The following is a 25,296-nucleotide window of genomic DNA, read 5'->3' as shown; positions in this document are numbered from 1 at the left end:
TGATCACTATTTATTTGTTAAGCATTGACAATTAATTTGTTCCTGTACAAGATACAAATCAAGACAATCCCTGTCTTGAGTTCATAATCTAAAAGATAGAGAGGATGACACTGAGGGCTTGGCTACACTTGCAAGTTTAGAGCGCATTAAAGCAGCCCCAGGTGCCCTAACTCACGACCCATCCACACTGGACTCTGCAGCTGGAGCTCCTGGACTCTGCAGCTCAGCGCCTGGACTTTGCAGCTGGAGCACTCCTGGTAATCCATCTCCATGAGAAGCATAACGCTTGCAGCACCTCGGCTGAAACACCCCGGCGTCAGTATGAACGGAGTGTTGCATTACTGCGCTTTACTCTGCCTCCGGAAACGTCCCATAATCCCATTAAGTCAAGTAGCCACTCTTGTTTTGTTGTTTTTTTTAACTTGGCTGTAGGAATGCAGATATGCCCTTTCAAAGCTTCATTTCTGACGGCCAGCATGCTTATTTGCCATTAGTGTCGAATGTTGCTTGCTGTGAGAGAGAGAGGCGGGGCAAAGGGAGGTCTGCTGCTGTCTGAACTTACAAGACCGCATGCTGACATACTTTCAGACCCCCAAAAGCCCACTCTCTCTCCCCTCACATACACACAACACACTCCCTGCCACACTGCACCCCACCCCCTCATTTGAAAAGCACGTTGCAGCCATTTGCATGCTGGAATAGCTACTACAATGTGCTGTTCTCTGCGGCATTGCAAGAGCTGCTAATGTGGCTATGCCAGTACGCTTGAATCTGACGGTGTGAACACACGGCAGCGCTTTCCCTACTGCGTTCTCCAAGGGCTGGTTTAACTTACAGCGCTCTTCATCTGAAGTGTAGCCATGCCCCCACACAGGTAGTCAATATAGACTTTTAAAAAAAGTAGTTATTCTGATTTCACTCTCTCCTCATATGTAACTTTGGGCGGAGAAAGCATTTAACTCAGTTTAGCATACACTGGAGCGAGTAAAAGGAGTAGGGGCCCTGTCCCATTAGGATTTAGAAGCTGTCCCTTGCATAAGGGATAACAAGGGGAAAAGCAAATGAAGGGAACGTCAAGACTACAATTTTGCCAAAATGAAGGAGTGGAGAACAAATATGATCAGAAATCAGAATAATAGATTAAAGCCAGAAGAGACCATTGTGATGATCTAGTCTGACCTCCTGCATATCACAGAACATAACCTTTCTCCAAATAATTCCTACATCAAGCCAAATAGCTTGTAATCAAACTAGAGCATATTTTTTAGAAAGGGATCCAATCTTGATTTAAATGTGATGGAGAATTTACCACTACCATATATTATATATAGGCTAGAATGGAGCTGAACAGGTATTTTAAGATAAGAGTGTGAAGTTTAAACTTGATGTGAACTAGTAAGAGCTAGTAGAGGTATTCAGAGAAGTGTCATAATCTATAATTTTTGCAATTGCATTTTGGACAAGCCAAAAGGTAGCAGAGCATGGACAACTATTATACCTTCAGGTCAGAAAGAAAGGGTTGGTTCTTCAATACATTGTGGAGAAAGATGTAACACGATGTTGCAAATGTGAGTGATAGGGAAAATAGGGGTGTCACTTGTGACAGAGTGATGAAATGGGACAGGTTTAGGAAGAAAAATAGAGCTCAGTGTTGGATGTGTTAATCTTGAGCTGACAGCAAACATGTCAGGATATTTTGGAGAGATGGTTCTGTATTTGGAAGTGGACAAAAAAAGAGTTGAGGTATGCAGATATAGATTTGAGAGTCATTGGCATAATGCATATGTAATTTACCATGGGATTGCTCAATGATGAGGTGAAAAGGAGGGGGCCAATAACAGAGTATTGTGGGAATCCAACAGAGAGGGGAGGAAGATGAACTGTGAAAGAAGAGAAGTCAGGAGGCTGGAAGAAAACCAATAATACAGGCTACAAACACCAATAGAATACAGGGTGCTGACGAGAGAGTAATCAACAATATCAGAGGTAGTAAAGGGATCAAAGAGGATGAAGATGGAACAGAGGGCATTGTATTTTTATATATATTGATATACACTATGAAAACCGTTCTATTACTTTTGGGGTTTGTAAAGGCTTTTTTAAAAAAATGGACCAAATATAAATAGATAATGTCATCTAAAGCAGCAGTTATAATTGGCCTAGTCAAGAGCTAATAGGTGAAATGGGGGGAATGGAGATGGTAGTTAGGAAGAGGTGTCAGGTCAAAAATGTGGGGTTTTCTTTAGAGTGGTGGACGCTACGGAAGGGGCCAGAAGAGAAGTAGTAGTTCACAGTAGGAGATAGTTGTTGTTGTTATAATTAGAAATCTTCATTGGAATTAGTTGCAAATTGCCTTATATACTCCTACATGGTATGTAACCAAACTTAATGGATTACTTCCTAGCTTTTTTATAGTAAGGAAGCAATTAAAATGTCCTCTTTCTAAGATCTGTTCACTAAAATGGAGGATTTCGTTTTCTAGTCTTCAGAAACGAAGATGGCCCTTTCCTTTAGAATAATGTATTATATTAGTTGGAGGATACACTTCCTATTTCTAAGCTTGTTTTTTGAGGAAAAAATTCATATAGCCCTTTCCACTGTAGTATACTTTATTGTCATAATTTTGCCGTTCACACCTCCAACAGTTGTTGGCTATTGGGAAATTATGGTTTATTCTGGCTAGATTGCATAAATATAATCCACTGGAACAGGCTGAGATTTTACCCTCTCATGATAGAGTGAAATCCAAGAATGTGGAGGAAATGGATCTTTGAAAGATTGCATTCCACATTTCACATTTGTATTAATAGTCACTTTTGAGAAACTATGCAGAAAATAGAATGGACAACATCCACAGTTCTGACAATGTTGATATTTTCTTTGGCTTGTTTGGCCCAAGGACAACTATTGTGCTCAAAACTCCTCCACTGATAACTTTTTTGAAGGGAATACGGCCAACTAGGTGCCCAGCCTTGACTATTTTGTCATTTTTAGTATTGGCTACTGAGATTATTTTAGAACCACTGAGGGAAGATAATTTTTAAAAAACCAACCAAGTAGTAGGTTAGCATAGATATTAATGTTCCCCAGTTTTTTCTTAACCTCTGGCTTTGTTTGAACCTATAAAATATTATATTCTATTTACATATCATCCTCTACTCTACACCTTGCTCTTTTCTTTCCAATAGCTTTCACTCCTCTTCAGATTGTTATTCTGAAAGTCAATAAAACAATCCAAAGAATAGTTGCATTTTTAAATATTTCTTGGATTTGGGGAGTAAGAATTTTCATGATATAGAAGTATTGCGGTAAAAAGTGATAGAAATAGTTTGTATTAAGAACTCATTACTTTTCAAATTTTTAAAAATTAAATATCTGTTTGGTTTATCAAAAGCTTTTGTTGCTAGTTGCCTGAATCCTACATCTATTTAGGATTAATGTCACAGGCAAAAGAATAATTTGTACTTGTGTCCCACATATTTTAACTGGCAGGTAGTCTCTCTTCAGATGCTTCGATTCAGACAATCCCTTTTTTGTGACTGCAAGATCATTCTTTTAATTAAAGATATATAACTGAAAGATCATGTCCTATCACACTGTCTAAATACACTTAATTTATAAATGAACCCAACACAAAAGCATTGTATAAAAAGTGACACATTTTAAGATGAATTTTTAACTGAATTTGACAAAGGAATAATTGTGATGAAGTTTTAACAGCTGATGCTAAAATAGTATACATTTAAATCTTTTTTAAAAACATGATTACCTTAAGATATCAGTTTGTCATAATTTTCTAACAAAGAATAAAATGAAGAAATTGTTCGGCATTTTGAAATTTGATTCCCTGCTTTGAAATTTATACACACTTCAGTAGTAATCAGTAAGAAGATATCTCAGCTTTCACTTACTTTCATAAAGGAGGTTTATTAAAGTAGTGTTGCTTAATTTCTTAGCCTTATCAGTTTAGATTTTAATCCCATATATTTTTATCTTCCTAATGGCATTTACCACTGAGACACATATATGGTAGCCAATTACATTTCAAGGTCACATAGAAGTAAGCAACAATTCTAATAAAACAAATGATGTAAGATTAGGTAAATTACTAGTTCTGATCCCAACTGTCTGTGTAGAAAAAGATAGCTTTTTATGTTTGCTAACCAAGTATCCAAAGCACAAAGTATAGAATTTTACTTCCGCTGAAAGCATGTGTTAATTCCAAACAGTAAAATCCTTATTTTACCTACTTACAGGCACTATATCTATCAATAGATAGATAGATAGATAGATAATATCTCCAATTCATTTTAGAGATGGATGTTAGTACTATAAAATATAATTGAAAGAATAAAGAATTTTATTTCACAGTAATTTATGAAAAGATTCCTTGTAAATTGATAATGAACAGGGCAATATCTTGCATACATCTTTTAGTTCTGAGTTCAGTGCCTTGTTGCATCCTGTAACTTATTACTGATCTAGTCCAAAAGAATTAAACATTATTTAAAGGGGAATAACATCCGAGGCTAGACTCTGATCTCATTTATGCTATCATTAACCCTGAGTGGCTCTGTTGATTTCAGTGAAGTTACTCTTGATCTATAACTGTGCAAGAGCAGAGTTCAGTCCTGGAGTTTTGAAAACGTATTTACTGTAGCAGTCCCATCTAGACTGGAGTTGAGATGAGCCGTTTGGATTTTTTAGATATTCTAAATCATTATATATAGATAGCCATAACTATACCCTCCTTTTAAAAAGCGTAGTGTTCTTTAACTAAATTGAATCATAGAGAGCCAAACTTACATCTGCTGGAAGGGACGTTGCAGGTACCTTGCGCCATTGCAATTGTACCTGTACTATAAAATAGTACCTGCTGCTGCAGCCCTTTAGTGGTGCACACTTATGGAGAATATGGTCCAGAATTTGTTGCTTAGATTGGGTGGCTTTGTTGTTTTTGTACTAATAGTATAAATGTTTTCATTAGAGAATTATTTTAATTGTTTTATTTGCATCGTTGCACAGACTTAGAGAATGCCACCAAGTCATTTTGATACATGGCAAAGGCAGTCTCTGTAGATGATGCAGTGTTTTAACTTTTATAGGAAAAAAAAGTCACCCATCATACTCAGTAGGAGACTTTGTATATGACATCCTCCTCAAAGAGAATCACTAAGGACACACTCACTATAAAAACAGAAAATTTATTTTTTTGAGTTTGTTTTTTAATCACTTCCCGTGAGCTTTGTTGCTAGAGTGACAGTCGAGCTTTAGGATGTTCTCTGGGATGCAGTTGATTCCCAGTAACTTTTATGTCACATTGGCAAGAAGAGGCAGTTCTACACATTGTCTCTATTAAATTAAAAGCTGTTCATTAAAGAATGTAACTGATTATTCATTAGTGTACAACTTAATAGGAAACTATATTAATCAAATTTAGCATGTTAAAGAGAGCGTGTTCCCCTCTGAATTGGTTGGAGACTAAAATTCATAATTCATTAATTAGTTAAATGTTTTAGTTGTTTAAAAGTTTCTGTATATTGTATGTTCTCAGCACCTAAATAATTTATAAAGTAGCTAAGAATAGATTTTAAATTAGGATTTCCACCTGCCCTATTCTCAGTAGGGAAAGTTGTGGCTTTTTTTCCCCCCATGCCATAATGAGCCACAGGTTAGACACTCTGTCCTGTATTTAAATTCTTGATCATTATCACTACCTTTGTTCACCTGTAAAATAAAGGAGGTAAATTATAGAAAAAGCACATGGTATCTCCACTGATCCTCCACCTTTCCCCTCATCCAGTCTCCACAACTGACTGTTTTCTAGATGGTCTTCCTTCAAAAGCTTTTGTGAGTCAATGACCCACCCCCTAGTCTAGCCCTTCTGTTCTCAGCCCATCCACTTCTCTGCACCATAGAACACCCTCCGTGGGATCCACAGGAAGAGAGGGATGCTGCCACAGAGGCAGATGACCTCCCTTCCATGTGGCAGGGGAGATCGATGCATTTTACGTGGTTCTGTGGGGCCGCACACCTTCCTCCTTGAATATTTGTGATAGGAAGTGGATTGCGCTCCACCTCTTCATCTCTCTTTGTTTGCTATTGTAGCGGTATCAACACAGTGTCTCTCAAAACATGAATGTGAATCAATTAAGAAAGTAATTTAAATGTAAGTTTCAGCTTTCATCTTTGAACTGTTGTAGGCTGTCCATAAAATATGCATTGTTACTAATGTTTTAGAAAATTACAAACACATGCAAACAATAAAGTTTCTCTTTTCGAGAATTGTAATTTTATATATAACTCTATTCAGCACCTGTAAAAACAACTGTTAATTATATTATACTGTTCTGTAATTATTGCAGTAGTTCACTGGTTATTGAGGATCTAAGAGTGGCACTGCTTTTCTCCATTCCAGTGATCACATCATTTGAAAAAGAAAACTGGTGCTTTACCTCCCTCACTTGAATTACTGTATAGTCAAATTTTTGTGGCCATATATTTCCTTCACTCTGTGCATGGATTTCTTATTGATATCAATGAGAGTTGGTTGCCGGGATAGAGGGCAGCACATGATCTTTAGAAAATAATGGAGTCGCACCATAGTTATTGACAAAAGGTTTCTCCCAGTAGCAAATAAGTTGCTAAAGGTCTTTCTAGATACTCTTTCATATGAGCCCTTCTGGACATATATTAGCAATGAGCAGAATAAAAGAGAAAAGGCAGAAAAATTATATTCCTGGGCTATGGAATACAGTATTTCTTACTCTTTGTTTTAAATGACAGACTATATTTACATTCAGTCGTTTTTGATTCCCAGATTTTGTTCTAAACCTGCAAAAAGTAAAATCATAACAATTTGCATTGCAGAATTGAGTTTGATATTATCTGAAGAGTTGTAGCATCACTTGCAATTTTAGTGGTTTTTTTCATTCTTCTGTAATTCTTATGTTCAGTTTTGTAAATTAATCCCATAGTAGTAATTTGCTAAAAGTGCAATGTGAAGTGCTAGTAAAGTTCAAAGTATTGTTCAAGTTTTTACTTTTTTCATATTAAGTAAAATAGTACTCAAATTCCAAGGTAAATGTCCTATTTGTATTTTTTTCTTCTGCTTGCTACAAGTAATTGTTTTATTGGCCAAGAGTAGGAATGTTACTCAAGCCCTTTTTAGATAAGTTAATACCATGTTAATTTCTTAAAAAATAATAAATCCGATAAAAGGGAAACTGTTTAACTGAAATTACATCCAACTTTATAAAAAAAGAAAAAGAATGGTCAGGGTGCCACTTCATTATCTTGGGTAGCCGAGGTTTCCATTTGATCAACTAGCCTTTAAATGTAATAAAAATGGCATATGTTAATTATTTTTTAAAAATAGAGAAGCCAAGTTCTGCTTGTCAAAGGATTTAAGGCAAGTGAAACAAATTCTGCTTTTATTTACACCAGTGCAAATCTGGAGTAACTACGTTGAACTCATAACTCATGATTACCCCAGAGTAATTGAGAGTAAACTATGGTCTAGTGTCTTTGAATAGCTGCCGTTAATGGGATAAGATCCTGCTGCCCCAACTAAGAACAGGAGTTTCTGTCAAAGAAAAGCAGAAGTAATGGATTAAGAGCTTAATTGTGCAAAGTGCTGAGCATTCTGGCCCTATCCAGCAAAGTACTTTAAGAACACACTTAACTTTAAGCATATGCGTAATCTTACTACTCACATCTATAAATGTGCTTAAATCCTTTGGTGGATTGGGGTTGAACTTTCAGCACTTTGAAGGCTTGAACCCTAAAGAAGATTGGCTACTAAGAGAAGTATTGCATGAGAGTGCCTAGGAAGGCTGGGACATGTTTGCAAAGAACAGCTGCATGAGAGTCAATAGTTTAGGCTGCAATTTTAGCTCTCAGTAGCTGATTAAAAGATCAGAACTCTATGGCACTTCTTATTACATCAGTTAATGATTGGCACATGCATATAAAGCATTCTGATTTTAGCGGTTTTAAAATAGGGTGATATTACTTACCTTCTTCACAAAATGCTTGGACGTTTTTGTTCGCTGCACTCTACTGTTAAATAAATAAATACATTGACTTTATATTCAAAGATTAAATAAAAACAAAATTTAAAAGAATAACACTTTAACAAATAGATGACATGAAAACAAGGAGTGATTTGTAGTCTTTTTTAAAAAAGTACAGAAATCACATTGGATGCTTGCTTAATCTTCTGCTTCTAGGATCTTAAAAAAATGAAAATCTGGAACTGAAGGCTTAATGGTATTATTGCTACATTCTAATTATACTAATAAACACCTCTATCCATGACCTTGGAATTTATAGTGCAGTGGGAAAGATTTATTGACATGTATTTTGGAAGAAAAATGGGATTATTGCCTAAGTGTAATGCCTAGTTGTTGAGCACATATACTTGCATACCATTTATCCCGGTTAGTTTAAAGCTTTAGACGATCTTTAAGTTTTCGTTCAAAAATACAGGAAGGCTTTTTGTTAAATCCAAAGTCCTGAGAGATCTTTGTTATATTATTGAATCAACTACAAAGTAACCATGTTACCTTGAGATGTGCAGAGGGAATCAATAGACCTATAAAACTGCATGTGATTTTTTTTTTAATGTTCTAAACCCCATTGTTTCTAGTAGCTTGAATATCAATGCATAGGACTTTTCTGGTGCTCCTGATATACAAGCCCCTTATACTTAGTAGGTTTTTTTAAAACTAAGAAATGCTGCTTATAGGACATATCCTGAGGGTGTCTTTATTTTTCACCTTAATCAACTTTTCCCATGATCTCCCTTTCCTTTTGTGTGAAGTTTAAGGATATAAAGATTTTTTTTTGTCTTATGGTTGTGAAACCCACAGCTAAACCAACACTAAAATGGCTGTTCCAATGAAATTCGTAATTCATATCTCATTGGCATGAAGTAAGAGAGAAATTCCATCCTACCTTCATTTGACCTTGCTCAACTAAGCAAATGTTTGCATCTGTGACCAGCTTTGTTTGTGGTTTTCCAATAACTTTTCTTGCTTGCAGATAAGTTCTTGGCTGTTTTTTCTACTTGATGTTAGTTGTTTTCAAGCGTATCGTATTTCAAACTTGTACCGTTCCCAGCCTACAGAAACTATGTCAAGATTTTCACCTTTTTACCATCAAATAATAATATGGTCATATGCAGGATAACCAATAGAAAAGAGAAATTTCAGTTTCCCAAGGACAGGTTGTATGAGGAACACTTCCTGATAAGTCTTATGATAAAATGGTTCAAGTCTATCTGTCTAATTTTGACAGCCAGATTGCCCTGTGTTTTGGGGAAATAGAGGTACACAGACAAGAAATCGTTTTTAAAAAATTGCCTACCAAAACATATCAGTTTTAACTTGCATTCAGACATAAAGTAGTACCTATAATCTGTATAGCAGAAGAATGTTATATTTGGGATTCTGAAGCTCTAAGATCTCTAAAGATTTTATATTTGTAAATAATATATTTTCACTGAGACTCTTGAGCACTCATGCGCTTGCCAAAATAAATTACACAACTATGTAGCTTCCTTTGCTGGAAGTTTTTAATTAATGTTGGATCATTGGAGGAATCATTGGTTTTATGGCTTCACCAAAGTCTGTTGAATGTAGTATATCACTTATTGTTGCTATAGTTGAGTCAGCATCATTGGGGTAAAAAAGCCAAATAAAACTCCAATGTACTTAATGCCAATTTATCTTGCAGTACTAGGAGAAACATATTTAATCACTAATCTCATTTTACACCTTAGGTATAACAGTTGCAGTGATTCATTGCTTTCAGTGATTTTAACATGTCTGCTTCAGGTCCAAGTATTGCCGTGCTCAGAACATGTGCTTGCCTCTACGAATTGTACTCTGTGTTGGCATTTGGTATGCCACAAAGCACATCCAGAGGGAAGGGAGATGCTCAGTCAATATGCCTTTTTAGCTTTTTGATCTCCTTGTAGAATGCTGGTATGTAATGTATCTTTGAAAATTCTTCTGCAGGATGAGTTAGACATTGCTTCTTAGACTAGTTAAATTTTGTTTTACTGTGTTTGCACCTTGTGCTAAAAAGATTACTCTGTCCAGTCTTAATTTAATATGAGGAATAGTATTAACCTGCATAAAAGGAGGGTGGCTGAAACTTTACAGTACAAAACATATTTATCAAATTATTCTTTTATTTGGTTTAAAGAGAGTAAAAGAGGGAATAAAAATATGTATGACTGTTTCCCCCCTTGCAGATATTTAATGCGGCAAGATGTGATTGGCATAGTATTAAACTAAAATATGCATACACTAAACAGAATTTGGGCAGACTTTGGAAGCACATGTACCTGAATACAAATTTCAGATTTGGTCAGCACTATTCCTTGTAAGTAGGAGAACTCAGTGTTAGAATGTAGAGTGTAAACTGGTAAAACAACCTAAGCCTTCTTTAATACAGAGTAATATTCAGAAGATTTCTCATGTTCTGTATTCAATAAAATTGATAAACTGATAACGCTAATATTGAAGCAGGGTGGAAACTCTGGACCAGATCCTCTGCTCATGTGAACTGACATAGCTGGATCTGTCCTTGACTTCAGCTGGCTTCTCATATTACAGTGTGACACTGTTCAGCAAGATGGCTGCCAGGAATAGGCTCAGAAATGGCAACACAAATATCACAGAGCTGTATATTTTTACACTAAAGATCAATGGAATTCAATAGTAGCATTATTCAAAGTTCCATTTTAAACATACTGTTCAATAGTAAATTGATGTACAGTAAAAGCTTTGTTATCTGGCATGTTGGGGGAAATGGCTGTGCTGATTAATCAAATATTCTGGTTAATTAAGAGTTATAACTCTTTCCAATGGCATACCAGTTTTCAAAGAATTAGACTATGATAAAATGAATAAAGTATAAAGTAGTATACAGGTACTCACCAATCCAGTATTAGTACTGCACTGCAGAGTGGTTGGTTTCTTGAAGCTTAGGTGTATACAGGTAAAGTTCTATACAGTAGGTTATCTTATGATACTACATATCACTATGGGCAGCACATGGTGTACACCCAAATCACTAAAAATACACTTAACGCTAAAACTATACTGAACATAATTTAATCTTTGATTCAGAAGGCACTTCAGGATCCTCAGGGTCATCATTTTCAACATCAATTATCATTGAAGGTATAGGAGATTGGGCTGAATCTGTAATGACCCTATGACACACCCTGGAAGTTGCTTTTTTTGAATAAATACCTAATATCAGTTTGCTTACTTGTCTTCTGCCTCTTTTGCATAGAGGTGGCTTGCAGAATGTGCAATTGCATAACTTCCTGGGCAGTGTACTGTACTAGGCCTAGTTACTAGGTTGAAGATTTGTATTGGGAAATATTAGAAATGCCAGTTAATAGAGCTTTCCAGTTGATAAAGTGCTGGATAACACTGCTTTAATGAATTATTTGAGACAGACTCAATCTATTTAACACAAGAATGCTAACACGCATACAAAGTTGGAATTGGATCTTCATTATTTCTATTGAGACAACTCCTTAAAAACATTGTAAGGATTTAAGTGAGGACTTTATCAACCTTGACAGATTTGAACCAATGACTTAAAGGTGAAAATACTCTATGCAATAGCCTGCTTATTCTAATACTGATTCCCTAAGCACCCAGTATTCTATTTTAGGGCCTGCTCCTGTTTCCACTGAAATATATGGCAAACTCCCACTACCTTCAAATAAGACAGATCAGGTCCTTATTTAGTATTCCTTTTAAAGAAGTAGTGATAGGACTAAAATTGTTGCTTTTTCTGCTTCATATTTCAAAGTAATAGGTAGAATTTATTTGGTATTTTTCTTTCATGCTGGATTATCACCATTCCCTTGCCCTTAACTCAGAATTACTGGAATGAGCCCTCATATCTCAGAAGTATCCCAACCAAATTAACAAGTGACTCAGAAGAACATCTGTGAAGAGTCACAACTGGTCTGTCCTATGACTTGGAGATGTCGCTGCGAATGCTAGACCAATCCAATGAAATTCTTTTGATTAATATATCTTCCAGGAAAGGAGAACATCATCAACCAGTTTGCATTCCACTTAAATCAAATGTTAGAATAAACCATGAAAAATGGATTAGTGGGAAGAGGTCAAAGGTGAATGAGAACTAAACCGATAATATAGCTATGACATTTATAATATTATTCCAGTAGTTTGTGTATGTATTTACACACATACGTACCACCGTGATTGCTCCTAAAAACTTCCTAAGTTTGCCTTTGACTAGTTTATATTATCTCTAATTAGTATTTAATAGTCAAGTTTTCCCTATGTTATGAATACTAATGTTATCTGTTTACCAAAGACAAATAGTTTTTAGGATACTGTGGATGTGTGTATTTTACACATTATGTATATAATAACAAAATGATTTTTCAGAACGATTTCAAGATATACTGCTCACTCATTTATAACTGTGTAGGACTGGAATCTCACTCAATAAGGCTATTCTTGACAGTCAAAAATTGAGTTGGCTCAACATTATTGAAAAATCCATTTCAGTGCTACAATACTGCCAGCTAACTTGCCCTTAAACATGTTAGTCCGTGTCTTAAGGGACATTTAGAATGTTTGTTTTTCAATCATGTAAAGCTAACTCATTTGAGCTTAACCCAATTTTTGCTCATTAAAAGATGGCCATAATGCAGACATTTTGCTTCTGTTTTAATCAGACTATATTTTCTGCTGGGAAGTAGGTTAAGACATGGGAAATTAAGATCACTTTTGAAATGTAGAAGAGGCAGGATCAAGTAGACTAGACCATTCCTGACAGGTGTTTGTCTAATCTGTTCATAAAAACCTCCAATGATGGGGATTTCACAACCTCTTTTGATAACCTATTCCAGTCCTCACCTATCCTTATAGTTAGTGTTTTCTCATACCTAACATAAATCTCCCTGCTTCAGATTAAGCTGGTTACTACTTATACTTGGCCTGACATGGAGAACAAACTGATCACGGTCCTCTTTTTATAAAAGCCCTTAACACATTTAAAGATTGTTATCAGGTCTTCTCTGAGTATTCTTTTCTCAAAACTATACATGCCCAGTTTTTTAACCTTTCATCATAGCTTACATTTTCTAAACCTTTTATTATTTTTGTTGCTCTCTTTTGGACTATCCAATTTGTCAACATCTTTCTTAAAGAGTGGCACCCAAAACTGGACATAATACTCTAGCTGAGGCCTCACCAGTACTGAATAGTGTAGAACAGCTACCTCCTGTGTCTTACATATGACACAGTGACTAATACACCCTCTTTTCTTTTTGGAGTGCTTGCTAATGTCCATTCCATGCTAGGTGTGTGCACACCATGTGCATCCCCTCAGTGATATCTGGTTCTAGTGCCCTCTGGAGCCGCATGTATATGCACTGGTGTAAGGGCTGCTGCCGGACCCGCTCCCTCTTAGTTCCTTCTGACCGCCTATGATGATTGTTCCAGGCAACCCTTCTTGCTCTTGCAAGGCTTCTTTCTCATTTTGGTCTTTTCTGTCATATATTGTATAGTCATAGTTAATATATATAGTTCTCAATGTTATTGTACATAGTAGTGTAAATAGGTGTCCCTGTCATCAAGGGACTTTCACGCCAGGGGCTGGGCATGCCCCAGTCCGTGGGCTTCAAGCCATGTACCTCCTGCAGAAAGCCAATGCCAGTGAGTGACCTGCACACTAGCTGTATAACTGCCTCAGGGAAACTCATGTTAAAGAGACATGCCAGATCCGCAGCGCTTCAGAGCGCACACTCAAAAGGAGAGGGATGTTCGTCTGGAGACCTTACTCATGGAGGCAGCCCTCAGACCAATCTCAGTGCCAAGTGCTTTGTCTTCCATGCGAAATGTTCTGCTGGTACCATGATCTGCTCAACACTGTTCTCCATCCCTAGTGCTAAGGAAGAAGTATGTGGCAGACTCCTCCTTCCCTGTCCCTCACCTCAAGAGGGCAGAGAAGAAGTACTATGTCCCAGCCAGTGAGTTTGAGTACCTTTACTCATACCCTCCCACTGGGGGTCCCTGATAGTGTTGACATCGAATGAACAGGACAGATGGGGGCAGTCGAGTGCTAACCCCAGAAATAAAGAGGCCAAGAGACTGGACCTATTCAGACACAAGTTTTATTCGACTGGCAGCCTCTAGTTGTGTATCTCCAACCAGCATGCTCTGCTTGGAAGGTATGATTTTAATCTGTGGGACTCATTGCCTAAATTTAAGGATTCCCTGCTGCAGGAGTCAAGGCAGGAATTTACAGCCATCCTAGAGGAGGGCAAGGCAGTGGCTATGACCTCCCTCCAGGCAGCCCTGGATACGGCGATTCGGCAGTCAGGGCTATGGCACCAGCAGTCACCGTGAGGCGCTGTGCGTGGCTCCACTTATCAGGCCTCCCTCACAAAGTGCAGCAGTCCATCCAGGACCTCTCCAAGGGTACCTTGCTGTTCTCCAAGCTTCATGGCCTCAAGGACTTGAGGGCCACCATTCACTCCTCAGACTTTTTACACCTCCTGCCTCAAGGAATCATTTTAGGCCCCAGCAGCCTCCCAGGTTCACTGCACCTCCCAGGCAGGAGCCCTACAAAAGAAAGGGAAAGGCTTATATGCATTGCCAACCCCTACCTCAGGTCAGCAACTTTTCAGAAGTGGTGTGCTGAGTCTTTGTTTATTCATTCTAATTTAAGGTTTCGCGTGCCAGTAATACATTTTAACGTTTTTAGAAGATCTCTTTCTATAAGTCTATAATATATAACTAAACTATTGTATGTAAAGTAAATAAGGTTTTTTAAATGTTTAAGAAGCTTCATTTAAAATTAAATTAAAATGCAGAGCCCCCCGGAGCGGTGGCCAGGACCCAGGCAGTGTGAGTGCCACTGAAAATCAGCTCACATGCCACAGGTTGCCTAACCCCTGCCCTACTTTCTACCTCCTCCTCCCAGTTGGGCTCACATAGATATCCCAGCAGGGCCAGGCAGGCCTTTTGAGGGTATGCCTGAGGACGGAATACCCCTGCCTTTTGTTTTGGACCTCCTGTTTCCCTTCAGCTCAGCATGGCCATATATAACATTGGACTGATGGGTACTCAGCACTATAACAGTCAGTTACACCCTCCAATTTTCATCGATCCTTTGCTCTCATCCCTGTTCCCCATTCATCTTCAGGGACCCTTCTCACAAGCAGCTTCTCATCCAGGAGGTGCAAACCTTCCTCTGAGTGGGAGCCATGGAGGAGGTTCCTCGAGAGGGAATGGGTTTTACTCTTAATATTTCCTAATCCTGAAGGCCAAAGGCAGGTCTACAGCCCATCACAGACCTGAATCACCTAAACAAATAACTATAGAAACTTGAGGTTCTGCGTGGTCTTCCTGGCCTCCATTATTCCCTTCCCAGATCCAGGAGACTGATACGCTGCCCTCAATTTAAAGGACGCTTATTTCCACATTTCCATCTTCTGCAGTCACAGGAGATTTCTCAGGTTTGTGATGTGTCAATGCCACTTCCAATTCACTGCACTTCCCTTCAGCCTGTCGGCAGCCCCACAGGCTGATCAAAGGTTGCTCGCAGGCTTAAGTCCAGCACAGCATTGGTACACCTTTCAGGCACTTGGTCTGTTAATAGATGTGAAGAAGTCAACTGTGGCCCAGGTTCAGAGGATAGAGTTCACTGGGGCAGTGCTCGACTGAACTCAGGCCAAGGCCTACCTACTGGAGACCAGATTCTGAGGATCACAATTCTCCAGGATCATGACCCATCCACTAGCAACTGCCTCAAAATGTTGGGTCACATGGCTCATGTATATAGGGTTGTATGCAAGGCTATGTCTCAGACCCTTACAGGTGGGGCTGGCATCAGTCTACTCCCCAAGCAGACACCATTTGAACTCAACACTCATGATTCCACCTCGGGTCCTTGCTTTGCTCACCTAGTGGAGAGACCCAGGATCCATAATGAAAGAGATGCCCTTTGATGCCCCTCATCCATTGGTAACCTTAGTCTTTGATGCGTCAGATCTGGGGAGCCACCTTCAACAGACTCAGGGCCTCTGGTCCCAGGAAGAACTCTCCCTGCATACAAATGTCAGGGAACTCAGTACAGTACAGTTGACTTGCCAGGTGTTCCTTCCCCAGATCTCAGGCAAAGTGACAACATTACATCAATGTTTGAACCCCTCCCTGCTTGCTGATGTAAATCTTCAGTCCTGTGCCAGGAGGCTCAGGCTATTGGCTATTCTGGGCCTCTCTCACACTCTCTTGTTGGAGCTCCTGTTGTTTGTATGAATAATTAAGTATTGATTGGGCCAGAGAGCAAAAGAGAGAGTGACTTTATAGCCTAGTGGTTAAGGTGCTTACTTTGAGGTTGAATAAAGTGCTTTCTCACATGTAGGATAGCAGAGTTAACAGAAATCAAAGTTTAACAATTTCTTATAAAAAAAATGTCCTAACTACAAAGACCCTAACCTGTGTAGGAACAAAATAATGCACAGATCTTCTAACTCAACCTACGTGCTGCCCAAGAGATTTTTCTCCTATGCTATTAGTTACTTTGCTGTTTCCACCAGCAAATTACTGTTCATGCTCAGCTTAGGGGAAAAAACAGCTAGACTCAAGTACCTTCCTCTGAGGAATCTGATGGAAACTCAGTTTATGTATGAGATTTTTGGTGGGCTACAGATGAATGAACATGATTGTCTGGTGAATGGGCATAAGAATACCTAAACATCTAAACTAATTAGATCAAATGACTGCTTATTTAAATGTAAACAAAATGGAGTTCAGTTTTTAAAAGTTGGTGTGTTCCTTTGTTCTTGAAACTGTAAACTCAGCATCTTTATAAAACTACGTGCAGGCATAATGGTGGGTTTGCTTGTTTTTTTTAATCTTACTTTCTTTTTATCATATTTAGCCTTAACTTTCTAAAAATTGAAATTGTCCACAGCAACATTTCAAGATAAATGCAGTATCAGGCTTGGAAATTTTCTCATTTTTGTAAACATTAAGACCCAGGGAACAAAATAAGGGCTATAATGTGGATTAAGTGAAATATCTCAAGGCTGTGCTTTTCTGATAACTGAACCTGAAGTGACCTTTCTCAGACACAATTACAGAGCTGTATGTTTTTCCTTTAATTTCATCAGGGGTTTAATTAGTATACAAATAAAACTTCCCTTATCTTCCTTTCTACCTAATTGGCTTGTCTTAGCTTATATATGAAATATGTGAAAGTGGGCTGTAATTAGGATGACCGTGTTAACCTTTTTTTCTCAAATGTACTGTTGCCTAAAGGCCTCAAGGCCTAGAAACAGCGCTTGGATTATTGCTTTGCAATCACTATGGCTGTCCCATAGGTTTTCTCATGAGCAGAAGGGCTTTGGGTGCTGCAGGTTCCCACTGCTTAATGGGATCTTCATTCTTCTCCCCACTAAATGTGTATTGATTATCTCACTGTTCCACACTCAGCCTCCAACAACTTAATATCAGGTGACAGTCAGGAGAGTTCTCCAAGTAATTAGAGTTGAGCATTGGGGGAACAATTAGGAGCAGAGTTATTAAACTTGATTTATCCTATTCTCTCCTGAACAGTTTCTTGGATATCTGAACATCACACTTTCACAGTCTACCCTGGTTGAGAAATTACTGGCTAACCTGCTGCTTATCATTGTTGCCTTGCTGCCTTGAGGCACACCCTCTTGGTTTCAGTCACTCAGCTGGAAATATTAGAGCCCATAAAGTTTATCAAGGGTTTTAATTAGATCAATCTGAAGAAAGGGGGGAAAAAAGGCTTAGCAGCCCTTCCTTTAAAGCTGTATAAGTGGTGTTCAAACAGTTTAAAAGATTTGACTTTAACCCACAATGGCAAGGAATTACAAACATAAGGCTGAAACTTTTATCTTTAAATCACCCATTGTGCCTAAGCGTGGGAGCTTTTGTGGCAAATACAATTGGTGAATGTTTGAAGACCTCTGACAATTGTTCCCCAACTGTTTAAAATAATATAGCATCAGTGCATTAAGAGCATTCGTTTTGCCATGTTCAATTTTCACCTTGTTACCAGCTAGCAAAGATTGTACATGATGGTAACACCTGTCACATGTCAGGGCTAGCTCCACCTTTGTCCCTCTTATGGTCTCTTCTGCATGCATCCCTTGAGCCTTCACCCCTCCCAGTACGACTCCTGCCATTCTCCACTAAGGCCTGGTCTAAACTATGGGGTTAGGTCGAATTTAGCCACTTTAGGTTGATTAAAAATGAATGTGTCCACACAACCAACTCCATTCCATTGACCTAAAGGGCTCTTAAAATGGACTTCTGTACTCCTTCCTGGCGAGGGAAGTACTGCTAAAATCGACTTTGCTGGGTCGAATTTGGGGTAGTGAGGATGCAAATAGATGGTATTGGCCTCCAGGAGCTGTCCCAGAGTGCTCCATTGTGACCGCTCTGGACAGCACTTTGAATTCCGATGCACTAGCCAGGTACACAGGAAAAGCTCCAGGAACTTTTGAATTTCATTTCTTGTTTGGTCAGCGTAGCAAATTCAGCAGCACGGGTGATCATGCAGTCCCGCCAGAATCATAGAGCATAAAATGTTTCTATGCTCCTCCTATCATCTCTGTCCCTGAGGTTATCGCAGATTAGAAGGCAAAAAAAAACGCACTTGTGATGACATGTTTTCCAAGCTCATGCAGTCCTCCCACATTGATAGGGCACAGCTTAATGCATGGAGGCATTCAGTGGCAGAGGCCAGGAAAGGACATGATGAAGCATCTGTTGGGGGAGCAAACGGACATGATGATGAAGCATCTGTTGGAGCTGCAGGAAAGCCAACAAGAGCACAGACCCCTGCTGCATCTACTGTATAACCGCCTATCTTCATCCCCATGTTCCATAGCCTTCTCACCCAGATGCCCAAGAACACTGGTTGGGGGAGGGTGATGCTCCAGGCACCCAGCCACTCCACTGCAGAGGATGGCCAAAGCAACAGAAGGCTGTTATTCAAACAATTTGATTTTTAGTGTGGCTACAACAAGCAATGTGGCCTTGTCCTTCCCTCCTCCCTCACCCCACCCGGGCTACCTTGTCCGTTATCTCATTTTTTTCAATTAATAAAGAGAGAATGCATGGTTTCCAAATAATAGTTACTTTATTTCGAAGCGGGGAGCGTGGTTGGCTTACAGGGAATTAAAATCAACAAAGCAGATGGGTTTGCATCAAGGAGAAACACACACAATTGTCACACCGAAGCCTGGCCAGTCATGAAACTGGTTTTCAAAGCCTCTCTAATGTGCAGCACGCCTTGCTGTGCTCTTCTAATTGCCCTTGTGTCTGGCGCAAAACAATTGTCTGCTGTTGCTTTCACGGAGGGAGAGGCGACTGACGAAATATACCCCAACCACCCACCACAAAGTTTTTTGTCCTATCAGGCATTGGGAGCTTAACCCAGAATTCCAATGGGCAGCGGAGACTGCGGGAACTGTGCACCACTCCATAAGTCGATGCTAGGCATGGTAGTGAGGACGCACTCTGCCAACTTAATGCATTTAGTGTGGACATATGCAATTGACTATGTAAAATCGATTTCTAAAAATTGACTTCTATAAAATCAACCTAATTTCATAGTGTAGACATATCCTTAGACTGGACCCGAGGCTACAGTACCCCGTGTACCAGCTGTGATTACTCAGCAGATTTAACTGGGTTTGGCTACTTGCAGTTCTTCCCTTTGGAAACTGTGACCAGCAGTGAATACAGTTACCCAAAACAGCCTTTTTAAAACAAAATATTGTTTAATCTTAACAGTAGGAGCCCAGCATAACAAAACAGAAGGATTTTTAAAACAATAAAACAGTCTATGTGCATATATCTTACCTAAAGACTGAAGCCTATCTTACCTAAAACACCCTAACCTCTGAATTCTGGGGAATCAGAGTGCTTCCCAACAGTGTCGTTCTCCGCTTCTCCCTTAACCATCTAACATTGTCACAAGAGAGTCAGTGTCGTTAAACGCCTCTGAGGCTTTTGAACCTTCTCTCCACCCCCTCGCAGAGGCTGAGCCCTCCTGTGGAAAACATGCCTAACAAGCCCTGTAGGGGGCTGAGGGTATGACATCACTGGAAAGAAAAACCTTCAGCACCAGTCTCAGAGCCCAAGTCACTTGACTTGAATTCAAATTACTGAGCTAAAAATAGCAGTGTAGACATTCCCACTTAGGTTGGAGTATGGGCTCCAAGACCCAGGGAGGGTCTCCCTACTCTTATAAAGAATTCCCTGGGATTTTTAATAACCACATGTGATCTGAGCTTGGAATCTAGATCTTATGTAAAAAAGGACACCTCTGGCAATGCAATACATTTTGGCTCAATACTGAAACATTGGCTTGGTAGTACTGGCTTTGAGTGAAGGTTTCATAAAACAGTGTAGCAGGATTCTACAGTACCTAGGCATTGACAAAATTAAATGGATTTGGTGTGACATTTTAGTTTTAAATGCTGAATTTCATTTCTTTTGCAGGTGGACATTATTTCAATATAGTTTTATATTCTTTAATTTCCTTTCTTTGGGACAATTGTGTCTGGCTGTATTTAGAAAGATATAAGTGCTATTGGCTTTAGCAAGCCTGAGATATCTTCATATTGGTTATATTCTCAGTGCCCTGTAAATGTTTACCAGACTTTTGTGTATACTTAACACACAGTTATAGTATGCTATGAATGCATGTTCATGGCACTTCACATTCAATATTATGGATACAGAATATAAACTACACAGAGCATTCTTAATATGAAGTTACAAAATACCCTTAGAAGCCTTTTTGAAAAGTTTGCAAGGTATGGATCATTATCATCAAATGTTTAGTTAAAATTATATTTGAAAGATAAATATTATATATCTGTAGTAGCAATTTTAAAAACCTCTCTATCTCGGCCAACATACATGATTCCTTTTTTAATTTCAAAAGAGATTAGTCCACAATGGAGGCAAAAGATGTAAAACATTTCTTTTTTTTTTAAATGTCTGATTACCTTCCAGAAATTCAAAAATAGAACTCTAGAGCAATACATTTGTCTGTCTATTTATTGATTGATTGATTGCTTAGGAAGATATTCTTCTAACTTGAAGATCAAACAATTTGACGAAAGCAGCAGAGAGTCCTGTGGCACCTTATAAACTAACAGACGTATTGGAGCATGAGCTTTCGTGGGTGAATACCCACTTCATCGGATGCATAAATTTGATGAAGCGGATTTTCTTTTTTAGGAGAAGCAGAATCTTACTATTTACAGGCATCAGACGATCTAGGTTCTGCTCCCAGCTCTGCTACAGATTTGCTATGTCACCTTTGGCAAAAACCTTAATCTCTCTGATCCTCAGCTTCCCATCTGTAAGATGGAAGTTGCCTATTTTCCAGCATGTCTGGAACCTGATTGTCAGATGTGCTGAGTGTCCCCAGTTCCCACTGACTTCAGCTGGAATTGTGGGTTCTAAGTGACTCTGAAAAGCAGACCTTTAACTCATTAAAGTTTCTAGAACATTGAAATCCTCAGACAGAAGAAACTATAGAAATGTAATTTACTATACAAATATAAAAACTCCTGGCTCCAGATGTGAGAATATATCACCTGAATTTGCAAAGCCAGCATACAAGGACTTAGCCCTGCAACTGCACAGCTAAATCTCACTACTGTTTTGAAAATTTTATGGTAAATTTTCTATTTAACATAAAAGTAAACTTATAGCCAACTCCTTCTTAAATTATATTTTACATACTGAAGAGACAAAATAGATGGTCATAAGCAAAAATACAGAAAAAATATATTACCAAATTGTGAACATGTTACTAACACTCTTGTTTGTAACATTAAAGATCCCTCCAAACAAAAGAGAGAAGGAGAATTGGAGGAATGAATTGAAAGATGTTATGATCACTATATTACATTATAGCAGAAACAGTGAAAAAACCTCAATTGAAGTTTTGCTAGTCAGGTTTCTTATTGTTCAGCTTACAGTGCTATTTGACATCTATTGAATTAATCTGAATTAATTTTAAACACTAAGCTTTAATGCTAAGTACGAGATTATTGTGTATACGTAGGGAACAGAAACATGCAAAATATATTGGCGGTCAGAAAAATCATAAAATAGTTCATGTACTATAATATGATGTGTTAGACATTACTTGCTGTGTAGTTAACACTGATTTTGCCCACTAGAAAAACTGTTGGATGATTCTTTTATTTTTATGTTGGACTCTCTCCTTTCTGTTGATATCCGTAAGGTGAGTAATATTGCTCAATATTTAAACGAACAATACCTTACATTTTTCTTTTTCTTTTTCTTTTATCTGTAAGTTGCTTTTATGAAGTATTTTTACTTAATATTTATTTGGGGGTTTTAAAAATATGATATTCCTGATATTTTCATGTGCCCAGAATATGGTTTTTAAATATTGTACCTGTAGCATCAGTCTTCAGTTCAGCAGATCATTCTGACTGTTTATAAAACATTTATAAATATATGATGCACTAAAAAAATAGATTTCTGTAGTATTAGTAAATAAATAATACTTTTGGTAGAAAAATTGTAAAACCTTGGTTTATAATGGCCCAAATCTACTTCACAGTCAGTCTGTATTCCTCTTTGTTTAATAGCCTATGGCATAAATTGAAGTTAATTATCAGGGCTGACAAGTAACTCTGCTTTCTGTCTGCTGGCAGAGTCTCTCGGAGGCAAAGATGGAGCTGAGAAGAAAAGATCAATCTCTGCGTCAGCTCAATAGACATCTTTCCCAGCTGGAGCAGGACAAGCGTCGACTGGAAGAGAGCATCCACGATGCAGAGAGTGCCCTCCGCATGGCAGCAAAGTGAGCACTGGGACCTTAGGGAGATCACTTAAAACAGACAACAGATCAATTCTTACTTTCATGCGCAGGGTTTTAGCCCTAGATAAAGCAGTGGTTGAAAACAAAAGTACAGTGCTCTCGCTCTTTGAAATTCAGTGATATATCCTCTAAAAAGAAAACTTTGTAGACTGAACTAAGTGTATATTTTATATAATAATCCCAGATAAGTGCTCCACTATCTGTGTCCTGTAATAGCGTGAGCATTTTTGTTTGCCTGTTACAAGTTGGAGAATGTATCTTCTTCTTCAAGTAGTGTCCCTATGGGTGCTCCACTTCAGTGCATATGCACCCCTGCACCTTTGATGAGAGATTTTCAGTAGCAGTGCCCATTTGGCCTGTGAATGTGCCCTATACATCCTCATGCCCCGTACTGAGGATATACAGAACTGCTTGGGCGACCTACCCTCAGTTCCTTCTCTACTGCGTTTGGCCTGAGATAAAATGTTGAGCATGCTCGCTTACTCAAGCCTAGCTCTTAATGTAGTTAATGTTAGTTTAGCTTATTAGTATTTTGTTAGGGTCATTATTTTCCCTTGTTCATTTTTCCCTGATTGAAGGGTTATTCTAGACTTCTGTTCTGGAGTATGCCATGATCCTGAGGCTTTAAAAGGTGTCTTTCCTGTTGGGAAGCTACCCTCATCAATGGTGGACGTTCTCAGTTTCTCCACTGTTTAGGAGACACTCATGTCCCCAGTATGTGTAAGAGCTGCACTTCCTTCAAAAGCAGATCTCGAAAAAACAGGAGATCAAATTTGCATTACTGATGATGGAGAAAGCCCTGAGACTGGCTTCCGACCCAGGCTCTGAGAACCCCCCCTGTAAACAAGCTGTCAAGTTCTGCTAATGCTCTGTCCACTTCAAGATCCCGGTCACCAAGAGTCTTGAGAGATACAAGTACTGCTTCCCCATCCACCTCCAGGTCTTGGTCATTGAAGGCCTCAGGAGAGGCAGCATCTGTATCAGTGCCTGTGGTAAAGAGAGAATCACACTCCGAGTCTTGGGGTACTGGCAAGAAAAGTAGGTGTACTAGATCTAAGAAATCCCAGTCACTGAGTCAGAAGGTGGCTCTGGAGACCTCAGGTCCAAGAGAGAGTTCCACTGAGGCTCTGAGTGGCTCCAGCACTGTCAGGGCATCTAAAATGTCCTCTACAACCCATACTTTGAAAAAAGATTTGGTACTTTGGTAGTAAAGGTTCTGCCTCAAACTAGTCTGTGCCATTGGACCCTGCTGCATTCCAGATACCTATCCACCTGTACTATCATCTCTTATCTCTGCATTGATACCAACAGAGTCAGACCCTGGACACTCTCATATTGAGCAATTGGTATCTGTGGCATCAGTGCTGAAGCTAGCCTTCACAGGATCTCGTCTAACTCCAGTCTATGTACTTCCAGTACTGCATGAGTTTAGACACTCAAAAGACCTCCTTGTCTCCAATGAGCCAGAATCCCCATTACTTTATTAATGGGGTTAAACGGTCTGGAGGAATCTAAGAATAATACTTTCTGGATTGTTTAAAAAAATTTATAATATGAAATTGTTGATAAGATATTTGGATTGGCAGAAAATTAACCTGTCTTTACTAAAACCTCTGTTTTACTAAGGCTTAATTTTTCCTTCTTTTAATAGAGATAAAGAATTAATTGCCAGTCATATGAAATCTGTGGAAGCCACCCTACAGAAGGTGATGTATTTAGTACTTTCATCTCAGTTGCATTTGTATTTCCAGTGCTTTTGGAATTATTTATTTTCAAGAAGGCTCATGGTGGGAGTGGTTATTCATAATTTTAATTAAAGTATCAAAAGATCTCCCCCTTCAACTTCTTTCACTTCCAGAAAGCATTCAGATCAGCAAGCCAAATGTTGTAATATTGTTGTCGACAGGCATGTTCCTTTTATTTTTTTGAATATGAAAGTTGTTACAAACCATTCCCCCTGAGTACTCTTTAGGCTTGCTAAAGTAAATTAGGATGCTACTGATCATCCCAAACTATGTGTAATTGCTCTTGAATGATCAGTGTATTCACTGAGTGAGGCAGAGGTCATTCAACAGGGGCCCATATCAAGTGGTCATAAAGCGTTTGACTTCTCATGCTCTATTTTAATCCTTGGTAATAATTAAATAGAATTAGAAAAATGGGTAAACTCTTATGCACACTCTAAAACATCATAGTGATTTTAAACTATTTTTTAAATTGAATAGCTATCTAAAATTAACCCTTTGGCTTGTATTATTTTGCTGCATTGCAGTGTCATCTTGAATACCAGCAAGACTGAGTATATGAAGTGTATCTCATTTTTAAAATTACAAATGCCATTGACATTTTCTGGGTGTTTTTCCTTAG

General features: G+C 38.5%; 1 protein-coding gene across 11 annotated transcripts in view; it reads left to right on the top strand.

Annotated features, from left to right (window-relative positions):
- CCDC171 (coiled-coil domain containing 171) overlaps nucleotides 1-25,296 on the top strand; it is a 256,020-nt gene that overhangs the window by 103,923 nt on the left and 126,801 nt on the right. For 10 of the 11 annotated variants that reach the window (XR_007773169.1, XM_050944127.1, XM_050944126.1 and 7 more), the window contains 2 exons: nucleotides 22,766-22,911; nucleotides 24,581-24,635. The exons of the other annotated variant lie outside the window; for it this stretch is intronic. Coding sequence is in view for 9 of the 10 variants with exons in the window: in XM_050944127.1 (XP_050800084.1) it covers nucleotides 22,766-22,911; nucleotides 24,581-24,635 (201 nt within the window). In the remaining variant the exon portion in view is untranslated. The remainder of the gene's footprint in view (nucleotides 1-22,765; nucleotides 22,912-24,580; nucleotides 24,636-25,296) is intronic. 11 annotated transcript variants of the gene reach the window in all.

The sequence above is a fragment of the Gopherus flavomarginatus genome, chromosome 3 (genome assembly GCF_025201925.1).
Source record: "Gopherus flavomarginatus isolate rGopFla2 chromosome 3, rGopFla2.mat.asm, whole genome shotgun sequence".
Taxonomy (NCBI): Eukaryota; Metazoa; Chordata; order Testudines; family Testudinidae; genus Gopherus; species Gopherus flavomarginatus.
The sequence above is the reverse complement of the archived record's forward strand: the minus strand, read 5'-3'. Positions and strand labels throughout refer to the sequence as shown.